The sequence below is a fragment of the Natrix helvetica genome (genome assembly GCF_964273705.1).
Source record: "Natrix helvetica genome assembly, chromosome: 2".
Classification (NCBI taxonomy): domain Eukaryota; kingdom Metazoa; phylum Chordata; class Lepidosauria; order Squamata; family Natricidae; genus Natrix; species Natrix helvetica.
Genome location: NC_138552.1, coordinates 161,494,415 through 161,510,308, shown reverse-complemented (window position 1 = coordinate 161,510,308; position 15,894 = coordinate 161,494,415). Strand labels below are relative to the sequence as shown.

The following is a 15,894-nucleotide window of genomic DNA, read 5'->3' as shown; positions in this document are numbered from 1 at the left end:
TCCCACCGTAGTCACATGCTTTCTTTCCTCTTTCCCTCTTACTTGTCTATCCTTCCTTCCACCCTCCCTTCCTCCTTCCCTTCCTTCCTGCCTCCCTTCCAGTTCCCTCCTTCCTCTTTCCCCCTGCCTGCCTGCCTTCTTTCCCTCCTGCTTATCTATGCTTTCTTCCTTCCTTGCACCTCCCTCCCTTCTGCCTGCCTGCCTTCTTTCCTCTTTCCCTATCCTCCTATCCTTCCTTTCTCCCTCCCTCCTTCCCTGCCTCCCTTCCAGTTCCATTCTTCCCTCCTTCCTTCTGCCTCCTTCCTGCCTGCTTGCCTTCTTTCCTCTTTCCCTCCGGCGTGTCTGCTTTTCTTTCCTTCCTTCCACCTCCCTTCTGCCCTCCTGCTTTCTTTCCTCTTTCCCTCTTGCTTGTCTATCCTTACTCCCTCCTCCCCTCCTCCCCTCCCTCCCTGCCAGCAGCTCCTCCAGCATCCCAGCTGGAAGCAGCAGCACAACAGTCGCCGTTACCAGGGGCAAAGGGGTGGCGGTGGCAAGATCGGGCGACCGCCGCCCCTTTGTCCCTTCCCCAACAGCGGCTGTTGCGCTTCCGCTTCCAGACGGAATGCTGGCAGTGGAGCTGCTGGCGGGGAGGCGAGCTATGCGTTGGCGAAGACGGGCGGTCCCATGCTTCCCTCCCTCCCACCCCCGCCCGAGCAGGCTTCTTGCACAGCTCCAGCCCGCGGCTCCAATGAAAATCCACAGTCCGAAGTGCTGCCACTTCCAGGTGGGATATATTATGCCTCGCCCACGCCTTCGCCACCGTTGCACCCAGATGGAAAGGGAGCCTTCGCGCCCCCCTTTACAGAGCCTCGCGCCCCCCCAGGGGGGCGCGCCCCACTATTTGAGAACCGCTGGACTAGATGACCTCTAAGGTCCCCTCAAGTTCCGTTATTCTGTTATCTAAAATAAGCAAAGGGAATACAGCCTATCTCCCCCTCCAAATGTATCTTAAATGTATTTTATTATTATGACTGGTTTTATTTGTATTGACTGTACACCGCCCCGAGTCCCTTTTTGGGAGAGGGGCGGTCTAAAAATCTAAGAAATAAATAAATAAATAAATAAATACTTACAATTGGGATCTCAAAAGGGCATCTTAAATGTCACTATTTATGGCTGTTACCACATTCTGAAGCCAACATAGAGGAACCAGAGCAGGGGGTGGGTTGCTGCTGGCGTTGCTGCCATTTCAGTGCGCATGTGCTCCATGTGCGTTCTGCTTGTGTGTGCAGTAGCCTGTAAATAGGTCTGCGTATGTGCAGAACTTTTTTAAAATGTCAAAAAAAACCCACCATGCCAAGGCAACCAGGGAACCGGTTCAGAGGTGTGGCCAGCCTGGGTTGCTGCCGGTTCTGAAACCCAGGCCAACATTCCACTACCTGTTCACCCGAACCGGTGCAAACCAGTAGCAACCTACCTCTGAACCAGAGGTATTGCCATTCTTTGATGCTTTGATCCTATTGAGAAGCCATGCAAAAGACCAAAAAAAAAAAAAAGAATGGGCTTACTAAGGTCATGTGTTGAAAGACTTTCAGGATGTAACAATCACATGTCTCTCCAGACATTTAACATGAACACATTTGGTACCGTGTGGCACTCATCACTTGTATTTCACAAGACTTCTGCAAGTTCATGTAGATTATTCCCATCATCTAGGGCAGAGGTTCCTGTCACTGCGTTAATTGGTTTGCTAGCTGAACTGAACTGAATAGTTACTGAAAGAATTACTGCGCAGGTCATAAGGTTTTATCAGCAAGTGATGTATTGCGCATACTCATCACACATTCCAGAGACTTCTTCCCTTTTGATCTTTGTCCGTCTGCCAGGAAGTTGGGAGACAAACTGCTTCTGCCAAAATGTAACAATTAGATAGATTTGTTTATTTTCTATTTTCTTATTTTTGTATTAAAGCTTGTTTTTAATTAGAACATATTTTCGGGTTTTATTTTAATTTTCGCTTCTTGAAGAATATGCCTGTTTGGAAAAGCCGCGGTCTAAGCCTCATTTAGTTCAGGGTGAAATCTTCCCCTGACAGTTCCCAACCTTTTCTATGCTCCGCACCCCTAGGAGGCTTCTGATATAATCTCACAGCCCTTTTATAATTATGCATATACGCTATAATTTTGAAACATCTAAACCCAAGTTTTCGCACCCCCTGAAATATTGTCTCGCACCTGCAGTTAGGAACCCCTCATCTAACGTCGAGGATGGACAAGTGTTTAGGAACCCAAACAATGCACATCACAACTTTAGAAAGACATGATAGCTGTCCAATGATTCAAAGGGTTGGAGAATATAGGAAATATGCCACAAGTGTGGACAAGATGGAGATTTTATTTTCCCTGAGCTTCAGTTTCGGTCTTTGTTTTTTTTTAAAAAAAACTATTCCCCACAATTTTAAGGTGAATATGGATAGATTTGGGTGTTACCATTTCAAAAAGACAAAAAAAAACATGTAATCATTTTTAAGTAATTGTGATCAGGTCAGATTCCTTAGGGCTGCAATAAAAGAGATCAAATTGTCTGCCCTGATCTGATGGATAGAAATGAAACTTATAAAACTTGGTAATCATGTATGGAGATTCCGTAAGTCAGTGGTTCTCAGCCTGTGGGTCGGGACCCCTTTGGGGGTCAAACGACCCTCTCACCTAAGTCGCCTAAGACCATCGGAAAACACATATTTTCAAAAAAAAATATGGAAAACATAAAATAATTTTATGGTTGGGGTCACCACAACATGAGGAACTGTATTAAAGGGTCGCGGCATTAGGAAGGTTGAGAACCACTGCTGTAAGTGCTCCAACACTGCTCACAATTTAGCTGAAATGTTACAGGCATTTGCATTGCATTGGCCAAGTCCAGATTCTATGGCAGAGCAGAGTCAACTCAGAATGGATTTGAATTTAGCAAACCAGAATGGATGTGTTTGAACCAGAGGTGGGTTGCTGCTGGTTCGGCCTGGATTGGGCAAACCGGTAATAACTGCAGCGAGAGGCTCCGCCCACCCACCCGGACACTTCTGCGCATGCGAAGAAGCATCACAGAACTGGTAGTTAAAAAATTAGCAACCCACCTCTGGTTTCAACCTACTCTTATTTAATTCTTTTTTTTTTAATAATTTTTTTATTTTCAAACAAACATAAACACACAAAACATATAACATAAAAACCTCTTCAACTACATACAGTGTGTCGATTGGTTACAAGGTCTTTCTCCGTCCTTTCCATAGTCATCCCTTGAGCTTTATCAAAAATCACATATTGTCAATCAAATATCTTTGTATACATTATTATTGTACTTCATTTGTTTAATTATCACTATTGTTTCACCATTTTAAACAAGGTATTCTAAATATGTATCCACTTGTGCTATAATGATTCATTATGTCATCTTCAATATATCCAATAATAAAGAAATTTTTTGTATCCTATTCTAAATCATTCTATTATTTTAGCATTAATAACATTCTCTAATAATTTTCAATTCCATGTTTTTTCCGTTATTAGTATCATCAATCTAAGATACATTTATACAAATTATTATAATTGTTAAACATTCTTATCTAATTCTTGCCCTCCAGAAAGCTCTAGATGGCTTATGAAGGATGGAATGCATTTATCAATTGCCATGGTGTCTGCTCTATAGACTATGAAAAAAAGAATGGTAGATGCCATTGACTTATGCCAGTTATCAATTTATTTCACTTCAAACTGGAGTTCTTGGGGAAAGAGGGAATGGTAACAATACTTTTTTGGCCACTTGGTCAAAAGGGGGACACTTGGTCTTGCAACAGGTTCATTTTGTGGGAATGATGACCATTTCATTCTTGATACTTTTGCCTGAATCCCTGGCAATGAACTCCATTTCATTCAAGAGATATGTGATCATTGTTTTAACATCCATTCTACTTTATCAAAAAAAAAAGTCACTTTAGATTAGGTCTGGAGTGACTTAGACTGGATTGGATTTTCAGCCTGGATTCACTGAGCCAATGTTACATATTATGATATGAAGAGACACCATCAGCACAGAAACAGCTAGAGAATATTAAGAGCAGGCATGTCCAACCGCAAAGAGGAGTGTGTAGAGGGGTGTGTGCACACGTGGGTGTGGGTGTAAATAAGTTTTAAAAGTTTACAATCCTGTTGGACCGCATTCCCAGCTGTCCAGAGCTGCATGCAGCCTGTGGACTGCAGGTTAGACACGCCTGATTTAAGAGTATGAGTAAACATGTTACAAACAGGAAGACATTTTGCAGCCATCTGGAACTGTTTATGTGAGTCCTATGTCCAGTATTATTGAGAAAGGTAGCGATTCAGCAGTTTTAGTGGATCATGAATGAAACGTGTTATCCTGGACCCTTTCAATGGGTTTTCAGGCCTGGATGTGGGATTAAAACAGCACTGGTGATGCTTTTAGATGACCTCTGGCAAGAGCAGCATGGGGGGTAATGCATCCATCCTTGCTCTATTTGACCTGATGGCAGTGGCGGATTAAGGCTCACTCATGCCCTAAGCACTGACAAATCTTGGTGCCCCTCCTTTATACATACTGTACAAATCTTCATTGTTTGTTTTTCTTTCTCAACTTGTGGTGTCACCTTTGGGCCTGGTGCCCTAAGCTTGTGTTTAGTCTGCTTAATGGTTAATACACCACTGCCTGATGGAGACCTTTGGCACCATTGACTATAGAAGGACATTCTGGAGTGGCTGTGAGAATTGCGGGTGGACAGCACTGTTCTCCTTCCTTCATGGTTGGTTCCACCGAAGTGTCACTCAGAAGCAAGAAGTCACATCCTTGACCCCTACATTGTGAGGTGCCCCTGGATTCAGCTACATGAAGCCACTGGGTGAGGCCATCCATAGTCTGGGGCAAGGTTATCAGGAAATGTATATTATACTGTTTTGTGTTTTAAGTTTGTACACAACTAAGGGTCATACACCCATGTCTATCAGAGGTGGGTTCTGGCAGTCATTACTGCCAGTTTGCTTAGGGGCGTGCCCTGCGTGTGTGCGCACTTGATGCACGCATGTACAGTGCAATATAAATTGCTCTGCGCATGCGCAGAAGAAAAAACAAGATGGCGCTGTCATCTGGAGAACCAGTTTGGGGGTGTGGCAGGCCTGGGTTGCTGCCGGTTCCAGTTACCCAGGCTGCCAAACCATTACCAGTTCGGTCTGAACCAATAGGGACCCACCACTGATCTCTATGATGGGTGACAATATAAATTTACCAAATAAATAATACTAACACCCTAGTACTTTCAAAAATAATAGTGGGAGCTATGATCTGAATATATCAGACATAACTACAATTTGTATTGCCCGATTTAAGTATGGATTATACTAAGCCAAAGGTAAGCAAAATTTAAAAAAAAACCTTTAAGGCTTAGCACTTAATTCTTTTTTTTAAAAAATATGGTTTCTAAACTAGGGATCCCTAAACTTTCTGCCATCAAGTCTCCCTTTAGTGTAATATTATTGTACACATATCCCTTACAAATCCAAACACCACAATGAACACAAATGAACAATGAAAACAACGCAACTAAATCAACTCTGCACTTCCCCAAGGATGCACCTCAACTTTGGAAAGTCTGATCTAGATCTCCTGAGTCACAAAAATGTGTGTGTGAGAGTGCCCTGGGGTTATGGGATCCTTTTCGCGACCTTCTGACAAGCAAAGTTTGTCAGAAAGTGGCAAAAGATTATCACTTAACAAACATGTTACTAACTTAACAATTGCAGTGATCACTTAACAACTGTGCCAAAGATCATACAATGGGGTAAAATTCACTTAACAACTGTCTCACTTAGCAACATAAATTTTGGGCTCAATTTTGACTACCTATATTCATTATGGTTGCAGCATCCCAGAGCCACATAATCTCCATTAGTGATCTTCCCAGGGGATTCCGACAAGCAAAGTCAGTGGGAAAAAAACCTGGGATTTGCTTAATGACAATGTGATTCACTTAATGACTACATCAATTAGCAATGGAAATTTCATTCCTAATTATGGTTCATAAATTGAAGAGTACCTGTATATCCATCCCAAGAAAGAAAAGTTCGTATTTAATCACTAATTAACCTTTCGGTGAATCAAATAGCGAACTATCTTACTGATTCTTCAGGGATACAATTCACATATTTCAAACCCAATGAGCATGATTTATACTTTATGCACAACTTCCCAGAAGGCAAGTTTTCATCTCCTTCTTGTAACTTCCAAAATGCCTTTCCTGAACAATGAAGAATAGCCATAATGGTGTCCCAAAGATGCACCTTTGGGACAACCATGACCTGAAAGCAGTGGTGGGATTCAGCCAGTTTGCACCACTTCGGGAGAACCAGTTATTACGCTTATGAGCAGTTTGGTGAACTGGTTGTTGGAAAAAATCATTAGTGCAGAGAACTGGTTGTTAAATTATTTGAATCCCACCACTGCCTGAAAGACTGAAGCACTCCATAGATATTTAGCCATAATGGTGGTGGAAGTGAGGAGATAGAGAATGGGGAATAAACTTGCTGTGCGTTGTCTTGCTTTCAAGTGTTGAGAAGCTAACTTTTGATATCAGGTAGTGGTTATAAGCAAACCAAGTGCAACATGTAAATTGGTTTATAGTCATGTTCTTCGGGCCACTTGGTTCTAGCCCAGTTATGTCCTTTTCTTAAAACTTTTAAATGATGCCCCATTTCACTTTTATCTGCCTTGACCATTTATTTAAATTTGTGTTTTTGAGGATGACCTCACAGGAGTCCATTCAAATAAAGAAACCGATCACACAACTCAAAGTTGTGCGTTCATGGGTTTTAGTCTCATTAAAATCAGCAAAGTATGAAGAAAAAACTGCTTTCTATGATTCATATGTATTAACAGGGAAGTCGCAAGTATTTTTAGCAAGCTTTTAAAACATCAAGAGATGCTTCTGCTCAAGAACATATGGAGCACTAAGCATATGCAGACCTGTTTATAGTTGTCTTGGTAAGTATATTTTTAATTGTGCCGCTCTTATTGCGTCCGCGGATAACCGCCCTGCCGCCCTGTTTAGGGTGACCCGCTCCCTCTTGTCGCAGAGGACGCGGGGGGCACCCTTGCAGGGAAGAGCAGAGGAGTTTGGGGAATATCTGCAGGACAAAGTCGCTCAGATCCGGAGCGGATGGGCCCCCTCCAGTGGACCGGGCGAGCCGTCAACGGTGAGTCTTGTGAGACCATTCTGGGAGGAGTTTGACTCTGTTGCCCCCGAGGATTTGGACGGGTTGCGTGGACGGCTGTGACCCACCACATGTTCAATGGACCCGTGTCCCTCCTGGCTGGTACTGGCATCCTTGGAGGTGACACAAGGCTGGCTTCTGGGCCTGGTGAACGCCTCGTTGGGTGAGGGATCCTTACCAACTGCCTTGAAAGAGGCGGGTGGTGAGGCCCTTACTCAAGAGGCCTTCGCTTGACCCAACGGAGCTAGCTAATTATCGTCCAGTCTCCAACCTTCCCTTTTTAGAGAAGGTTGTTGAGAATGTGGTGGCACAGCAGTTTCCGCGACACTTTGATGAATCCGAATATCTAGACCCACGCCAGTCCGGCTTCCGACCCGGGCACAGCACAGAGACAGCCTTGGTCGCGTTGGTTGATGATCTCTGGAGGGCCAGAGATAGAGGTTGTTCCTCTATCCTGGTCCTATTAGACCTCTCAGCGGCTTTTGATACCATCGACCATGGTATCCTATTGCGCCGGCTGGAGGGGATGGGAGTTGGAGGCACCGTTTTGCGGTGGTTCGGCTCCTACCTCTCCGACCGGACGCAATGTGTGTTGACAGGGGGGCAGAGGTCGACCCTGAGGCCACTCACTTGTGGGGTGCCGCAGGGGTTGGTCCTCTCGCCCCTCCTGTTCAACGCATATGTGAATCCACTGGGCGAGATCATCCGTGGTTTTGGGGTTGAATATCATCTGTACGCTGATGATACTCAGCTGTACATCTCAACCCCAAACCACCCCAACGAGGCTGTCGAAGTGATGTCCCGATGTTTGGAAGCCGTCGGGGTCTGGATGGGGGACAACAGACTCAAACTCAACCCCTCCAAGACTGAGTGGCTGTGGCTACCGGCACCTCGGTTCAGCCAGCTGACTCCATCACTGGCCATAGGGGGCGAACAATTGCCCCCTGTGGAACGGGCGCGCAATTTGGGCGTCCTCCTAGATGCCCGGCTGTCAATGGACGACCATGTGGCAGCGGTGGCAAGGGGGGTGTTCCACCAGGTTCGCCTGGTGCGCCAATTGCGCCCCCTTCTGGACCGGGATGCCCTACGCACGGTCACTCATGCACTGGTGACGTCTCACCTGGACTACTGCAATGCTCTCTACATGGGACTTCCCTTGGGACGCGCCCGAAGACTGCAGCTAGTCCAGAACGCAGCCGCGCGGGCTGTCATGGGGAGTACTAGGTACTCCCAAGTAACACCTCTCCTGCGCGAGCTGCACTGGCTGCCTGTGGTTTTTCGGGTGCGTTTCAAGGTTTTGATTACCATCTTTAAAGCGCTCCATGGCTCGGGACCTAGCTACCTGCGGGATCGCATCTCTCCACACACATATCCCTGCGGCCAATTCGCTCTCACAGGGAGGGACTTCTCCGGGTGCCGTCCACTAGGCAATGCCAACGGGCGGCGCCAAGGAGTAGGGCCTTCTCTGTGATGGGCCCAACCCTCTGGAATGACCTCCCCCCCGACATTAGAACCATCACCGACTTCCGCTCCTTCCGGCAAAAATTGAAGACACACCTGTTCCGATTGGCTGGCCTGGCATAATCATAACTGCTACCTCCTGGCAAACATATTAACTGGTATTTTAGGGAATTGTTTTTTAAATTTGATTTTATGGGATATTTGTAGAGGTTTAAAACTATTTACTCAGCTGTACAGTTAAACCTTTTTATCCTCCTTCGTATCTATTTATCTATTTAATAATTTTAATTGCTTAATTTTATAGTTATTTATATGATGTATTTCCGATATGGACTGTACACCACCCCGAGTCCCTTTCGGGAGAGGGGGCGGTCTATAAGCGCTCAGTAAATAAATAAAATAAATAAATAAATAATTCATCTAAATGTTTTAAATTCATCCCTACTGGTCTCACAATGTTTTATAGACAGAAACCTCTACAGGAAAAAAATGCATTTTGGTTTCCCTTAGGCAATTTGATGGTACTTCTTTTATAGTGAGGAAATTAAAGAAGAGGGGAGGAAAAAACTTGCAGCCAAATTCAGTTATTGGGATTTTTCTGTTCATTTTCCCAAAATTAACATTACACCCAAGTACCACATTCACATACATACACACTCAAATACATACATACACACTCAAATACACACACACACACACACACACACACACACACACACACTCTTTCCAGATACACTCCGTATATTGATGAATATTCACCTATTAAATAGGAGTTTGAGAATTAGATCATATTTTGTAATCTTTTGCAAGTATACTATCGAGAGTTTTAGTGTATTGGGAACTGCATAGAAGGTTCACAAAAGCCATTCAGTTGCTTGTGGATTTTTCCTTTTTTTTTTTTAGCCAATTCAGTAATTCAATAGTAAGCCAGTATTCACATGTCACAACCAAGATATGAACCAAAATACAGTCATAAACTAAATTGTCAACTTATTCATTCTTTTTCTGAGTTATTAGAAAATGGAAAATAACTTTATAGAGAACATTGATTCTATTTAAGCCTGAAAATGTCAGCATCTAGTCAGTTAAATGTAAGCAACAAATTCCTAGCTTCCCTAGGAACTTGTTGCTTACATTTCAAAACAAATTTGAGCCATGATTATAAACTTTATAACATAGGAGTTAACCAAGAGCTTTGGTTCATTGAAACTCAAATGAATCAACATCCAAAAAAAAATTTTCCTAGTAAAATGAGAGTTATTGAGCCATTATGTTTCTTAAGGTATTTATTAGGTCTTATGTATCTATAAAACCTTCAAATGTTTGAGAATAGCATGTCTGTATAGCAGATAACATTTGTTTCCACAACAAAGGCACTAGTTGCTGTGTATTTTGTTCATTTTTTAAAACCTGTTTACAGATGGTATAGTTAAAGATGGGTATTGAAATTCTACTGACTGCAATGCTTTGGCAGCCAAATATATTTTTCATAATTGTCGATGAATCATATCATAAGGAAGGCAGAGTTTGAGGATCTAGCATCATCACAACAGTAGAAAAAAGATGCCCTTAACAACTTTTGTAAAGAAGAGTAAAAGTTAATTATTTGCAAGATAACACATTGAAAGAGGCACCCTGGTTTTAACTGATCTCATTACATTTTCTGTTTAGCTTGATTTAGGCTGCATTAAGGCAAATGCAATAGGAAAATCATGTACATCTTTGGAATTAATCCAATAGAAATAGCAAAATCTACTTTTTTAAAATTTTCTTTTAAAAACATATTTGTTTTTTGTTACGAAACTCCTATACAAAATTATAAAATGTACATCATCTGAGCTGCCCAGGAGATAAAAATATAACTTCTCCATAGAACTAGTTCTTTTCATAAGTCAAACAGCCATATAAATAATTCAGCCATGAAGGGATTTGAGGAGAATATCTTAGTAAAAACTGACAAGGTTCTATAATAGTGTATTTCCCTTATCCAAAAACCCAGAAACCAACAGCTTAACATTTATGGAAATGACAACAGTGGAAAGTCACTGACAGACAAATGGGAGACATGACACTTTGCTCAATGCACTTGTGCTACGTTCAAATGCTTGGAATGAAGTCAGGCACTTTTCTTCCACCGAGAAGCACCTTCCCAAGAAATGACACAAGGACAAGATGAGTTGGATCTCCGTTCAAAGACATATGAGGAGGGTTGAATGGATGGCATTTCCAGGATGCAACAGTAAATGTTTCGACAGTGGAGAGAAGACACAGGAGCAACAACCTGGAGGATGTGAGGCTCTACACAGAAGTGGTCACTCTGTCATTGGCATTATTGACCTCATTTTTGTTTGAATCCAGTCCTTTAGCAGCATTCAGATCATTCCGTAAATTCTCCACTGTCTTTTTCATGTTCTTTAATTCCCCAGGGTGTGGAGTGGCTCGCCTTAGGAGTGTCCGCTAAAAACAAACAGTGGAGTAAATGATTCCTTGTGTCTCCTTCTTAAAACTGTATTTCTCTATTCATTACAATGGCTTTTCAAGTTTTAACAGCTAAAAGATTTATTAGCTAAGTGTATTGTGAAATAGAAACATAAGCAATCACCATTTTCATGCTGTAATAGCCGGGGAGAGAAATAAGAAGAAATGTTTTACAGAGAAAACATCCAGCAAAGGTGCCTTGGAGTCTGCAAAGGTGTTTGTGAGGCACCTGTCTGCAATTCCTTTAAGCAGCTGGAAAGGACATGTGGTGTTTAAGGAGTTGCCTACAGATTCAACATGAATATCAAAGCAAGCTCAGAGGACCTTTGCCATGTCAAATCTGATGGGCTGCACAAACTTAGTAAACAAAAAGCTGAAGTGTTGCTTTCTCATCTACTAATTTCATGAACTTCTATCATACAAATACACAGGACTAACTTGTTATCACCACTGGTTATTGGGATTAATATTAACTTAATTGTTCTTAGATTAAATGTCTTGATTAGTTGCTGTCACTGAGTTCACTATTCCCAGTTTAAGTATTTATAAAGATGACAGTATTGCTACAGCTTTTTTCCTAGCATATGGATTTCATACAGTTACCTATGCTGTTTTCCAAATAATATTCATATCTCACCAAGAAGAAATAGAAAACTTCTTTACTTGAACAACAGATTCTGCCACAAAAAAGTGATTTGAAATATAAAAGTTTCAAAAAGAGATTTATGCCATAATATAGGAATCTGATGCTCCAGAAAAGTATATGAAGAGAAGAAGAAAACTGTGGTTTTTTAATAACATCCTCCAACAGCACGTTATCCCATTGTAAAGCATTACTAGTCATCAGAAGGGAGCACAATTTGATATTCTGATTATTTTATTTGGGCTCTTTTAACAATAACTTGAGATCTCTGTATGATTTATCTCCAGAAATTATAGAGGATTATTCAGTTCTATTCATGCTTAATCTGGCAATTATGCCAAGGATATTTATATCTGAAGAAGTGATGTGCATATAAATGTTGTGGATATATACTTAAGATGCTATGTACAATATTTCAAGATAGATCTGCTCTTCAGAACTCTGTAACATGGAGTCTGGGAAATAAACCAGAAATGTCAGTACCCATAGTTTCAAATTCTCATATGTGAATAGTCAGATCTACAAGCATACAAGAATTATACTGTAATACCATCGTAAGCCACTGTACTTATGTAACCAAAAGATAAGAAAACAACCTTAGATTGCTGTAATATCTCTGAGACTACTGGAATACAAAATAATTTTCAGTGACCCACAACATTATATGGTAGCAAATATTATATTTTTATCAATGTTTAAAAGAAAACCACCCATTATGGAATATCTTTTCTACCATTAATAGTCTTTTTATAATGCAAGTTAAATTTGCCCTGAAATTATTATGTGATTTCAGCAACCACTTGCTATAATTATACAAACAACAAAGATTGTTGCAAGTTGTATGTTACTGTACACATGAGGTCCATACAGCTTAGTGTTAATAATATATTGCTAATATATTTCATAAACTCTAAACATGGTGTTAATCTATATGGTACTTAAAATTTTGGCAAGTTTTTTTTATTAAAATTTTGGCAAGTTTTAATGAAATTAAATTAATAAATTCTAGCAACATGGATTGATAAGAAAATAGTATTTATATGAAAATGCACATTTTTAATCAGCCTTATTGATTAGGGGTGAAGACTGAAGTAGGCATAAATTGTTTTAAACAATTAATTTTCCTTTTTTATTATTTATTGTTTTATCATAAAAAATAAAATATAAAAAAGAAAAACATTTTTTCTTTTTTATTGTTTCAGGATTGAATGTTTGTTGTTTTGTTTGTTTTGTTCTTCTGTTTTGTATTTTACTTTTAATTTTTCAAAGATTAATTAATCAGGGTAAGTATGTGTAGACTAATTTTTGATTTTTAATCAATTATAAAATTAAAATCGGTGGCGGTTGAGACCCCCAAACTTTTAGTGATGGGGGATTTTAACCTGCCGTCGGTGGGAGAAGCATCAGAGGGGGCTCGGGAGTTCATGGCTTCCATGATAGCCATGGACCTGACTCAAATGATTCAGGGCCCGACACACGAGGGAGGTCACACCTTGGACCTTGTCTTTGTCTCTCGCCAGTGGTTGAGTGATCTGGGAGGAGTGAATTTAACCATCACTCCTCTGTCATGGTCAGATCACTCACTCCTCCGTCTTGACTTCCCTGGTGCTACTCCTCGCCGCGGGGAGGCGGAACCGGAGAACACTAGATGGTTCCGCCCCAGGCGCTTGATGGAACCAGACAGGTTCCAGATGGAGCTTGGGCCACCTCCTGCAGCCCTGACCCGCCCCCGGGTAGAGGACCTGGTGACCGCGTGGAATAATGCGACTACCGGGGCCTTGAACCGGGTGGCGCCTTTGCGGCCTCTCCGGCGGCAATGATCCACCCTGGCCCCTTGGTTTACCGAGGAGCTAAGGGTGATGAAGTGCCGCAAGAGATGCCTAGAGAGTCGTTGGAGATCCTCCCGATCCGAATTTGACCGAGCACTGGTACGAGCCCATTTAAGGACGTACCTAGTGGCATTGAGAACGGCCAAACGTCAATATTGTGCCGCTCTCATTGCATCCGCAGAGAACCGCCCTGCCGCCCTGTTTCGGGTGTCCCGCTCCCTTCTGTTTCAGAGGCCACGGGAGGCCCCTTTACAGGGCAGGGCAGAGGAGTTTGGGAAATACCTGCAGGATAAAGTCGCTCAAATCCGGAAGGATTGGGTCCCCTTCAGTGGCCCAGTCGAGACGCCAGTGGCGAGTCTTGAGAAACCTTTTTGGGAGGAGTTTGACTTGGTTGTCATCGAGGATTTGGACAGATTGCGTGGGCGACTGCGACCTACCACATGTTTGTTGGACCCGTGTCCCTCCTGGCTTGTACTGGCATCCTGGGAGGTTACACGCGACTGGCTCCTGGACCTAGTGAACGCTTCGTTGGGTGAGGGGTCTCTCCCGGCCGCCTTGAAAGAGGCGGTGGTGAGACCCTTGCTCAAGAAGCCTTCCCTGGACCCTATGGAGCTGGTCAATTATCGTCCTGTCTCCAACCTTCCCTTTTTGGCGAAGGTTGTGGAGAGTGTGGTGGCTTCTCAGTTTCCACGACATCTGGAGGAGAATGATTATCTAGACCCGCGCCAGTCCGGCTTTCGCCCTGGGCACAGCACTGAGACGGCCTTGGTCGCGTTGGTAGACGATCTCTGGAGGGCCAGAGATAGGGGCTGTTCCTCTATCCTGGTCCTATTAGACCTCTCGGCGGCTTTTGATACCATCGACCATGGTATCCTGTTGCACCGACTGGAGGGGTTGGGGATCCGGGGCACCGTCTTGCGGTGGTTCGGCTCCTACCTCTCCGGCAGGACGCAAGGTGTGTTGGCAGGAGAGCAGAGGTCGACCCTAAGCCCCCTCATCTGTGGGGTGCCACAGGGGTCGGTCCTCTCGCCACTCCTGTTCAACACATACATGAAGCCGCTGGGTGAGATCATCCGTGGTTTTGGGGTGGGATACCACCTGTACGCTGATGATACTCAGCTGTACATTTCCACCCCGAACCACCCCAACGAGGCCGTCGAAGTGATGTCCCGGTGTGTGGAAGCCGTACGGGTCTGGATGGATGACAACCGACTCAGGCTCAACCCTTCCAAGACGGAGTGGCTGTGGGTTCCGGCTCCCCGGTTCAACCAGATAATTCCATCTCTGGCCATTGGGGGCATTCAACTTGCCCCCGTGGAGCGGGCGCGCAATTTGGGCGTCCTCCTGGATGCCAAGCTGTCCATGGATGAACATGTGACAGCTGTGGCCAGGGGGGCGTTCCATCAGGTTCGCCTGGTGCGCCAATTGCGCCCCCTATTGGACAGGGACGCTCTACGCACAGTCACCCATGCGCTGGTGACGTCTCGCCTGGACTACTGTAACGCTCTCTACATGGGGCTTCCCTTGAAATGCACTCGGAGACTACAGTTGGTCCAGAATGCGGCCGCGCGGGTGATTATGGGGAGCACCAGGTACTCCCATGTGACACCACACCTGCGCGAGCTGCACTGGCTTCCTGTGGTCTATCGAGTGCGTTTCAAGGTTTTGATTATGATCTTTAAAGCGCTCCATGGCTCAGGACCTAGTTACCTCCGGGACCGTATTCTGCCCCATACATCCCTACGACCTATTCGCTCGCACAGAGAGGGACTTCTCCAGGTGCCGTCCACTAGACAATGTCATGGGGCGGCGCCTAGGAGCAGAGCCTTCTCTGTGGCGGGCCCAGCCCTGTGGAATGACCTCCCCCCGGATATTAGGACCACTACAGACCTCCGCTCCTTCCGTGTTAAGCTCAAGACCCACCTTTTTCAAATATCTGGCCTGGCCCAACCATAACTTCGTTACGCTCCTGAGGGGTTTTTAATTCAGCAATTTTATTTAGGGGATTTTAAACTGTGTTTTAACTGTGTTTTTAGCTGTGTTTATTGTCTTTCACTTGCAGGTCTACTCTCCTCCATGCACAAATGTAATTGTCCTTGTTTTTTCGTATGTATGTGTGTCCTATGTGTATTTTATCTTTTTGACTGTACGCCGCCCCGAGTCCTTCGGGAGAGGGTTGCGGCTAATCAAATAAAATTTTGATTTTTTTTTTTGATTTTGAAAATCATAT

The 15,894-nt window shown here is 43.6% G+C and overlaps 1 protein-coding gene across 2 annotated transcripts in view; it reads right to left on the bottom strand.

Annotated features, from left to right (window-relative positions):
• The window catches only part of LRRC1 (leucine rich repeat containing 1), a 116,908-nt gene that overhangs the window by 18,715 nt on the left and 82,299 nt on the right, over nt 1-15,894 (bottom strand). Inside the window, exon 14 of one of the 2 annotated variants that reach the window (XM_081944030.1) lies at nt 9,983-11,171. The exons of the other annotated variant lie outside the window; for it this stretch is intronic. Within the exon in view, the coding sequence (XP_081800156.1) occupies nt 11,013-11,171 (159 nt within the window). The 3' untranslated portion in view covers nt 9,983-11,012. Of the gene's footprint in view, nt 1-9,982; nt 11,172-15,894 lie in introns of those variants that run through there. 2 annotated transcript variants of the gene reach the window in all.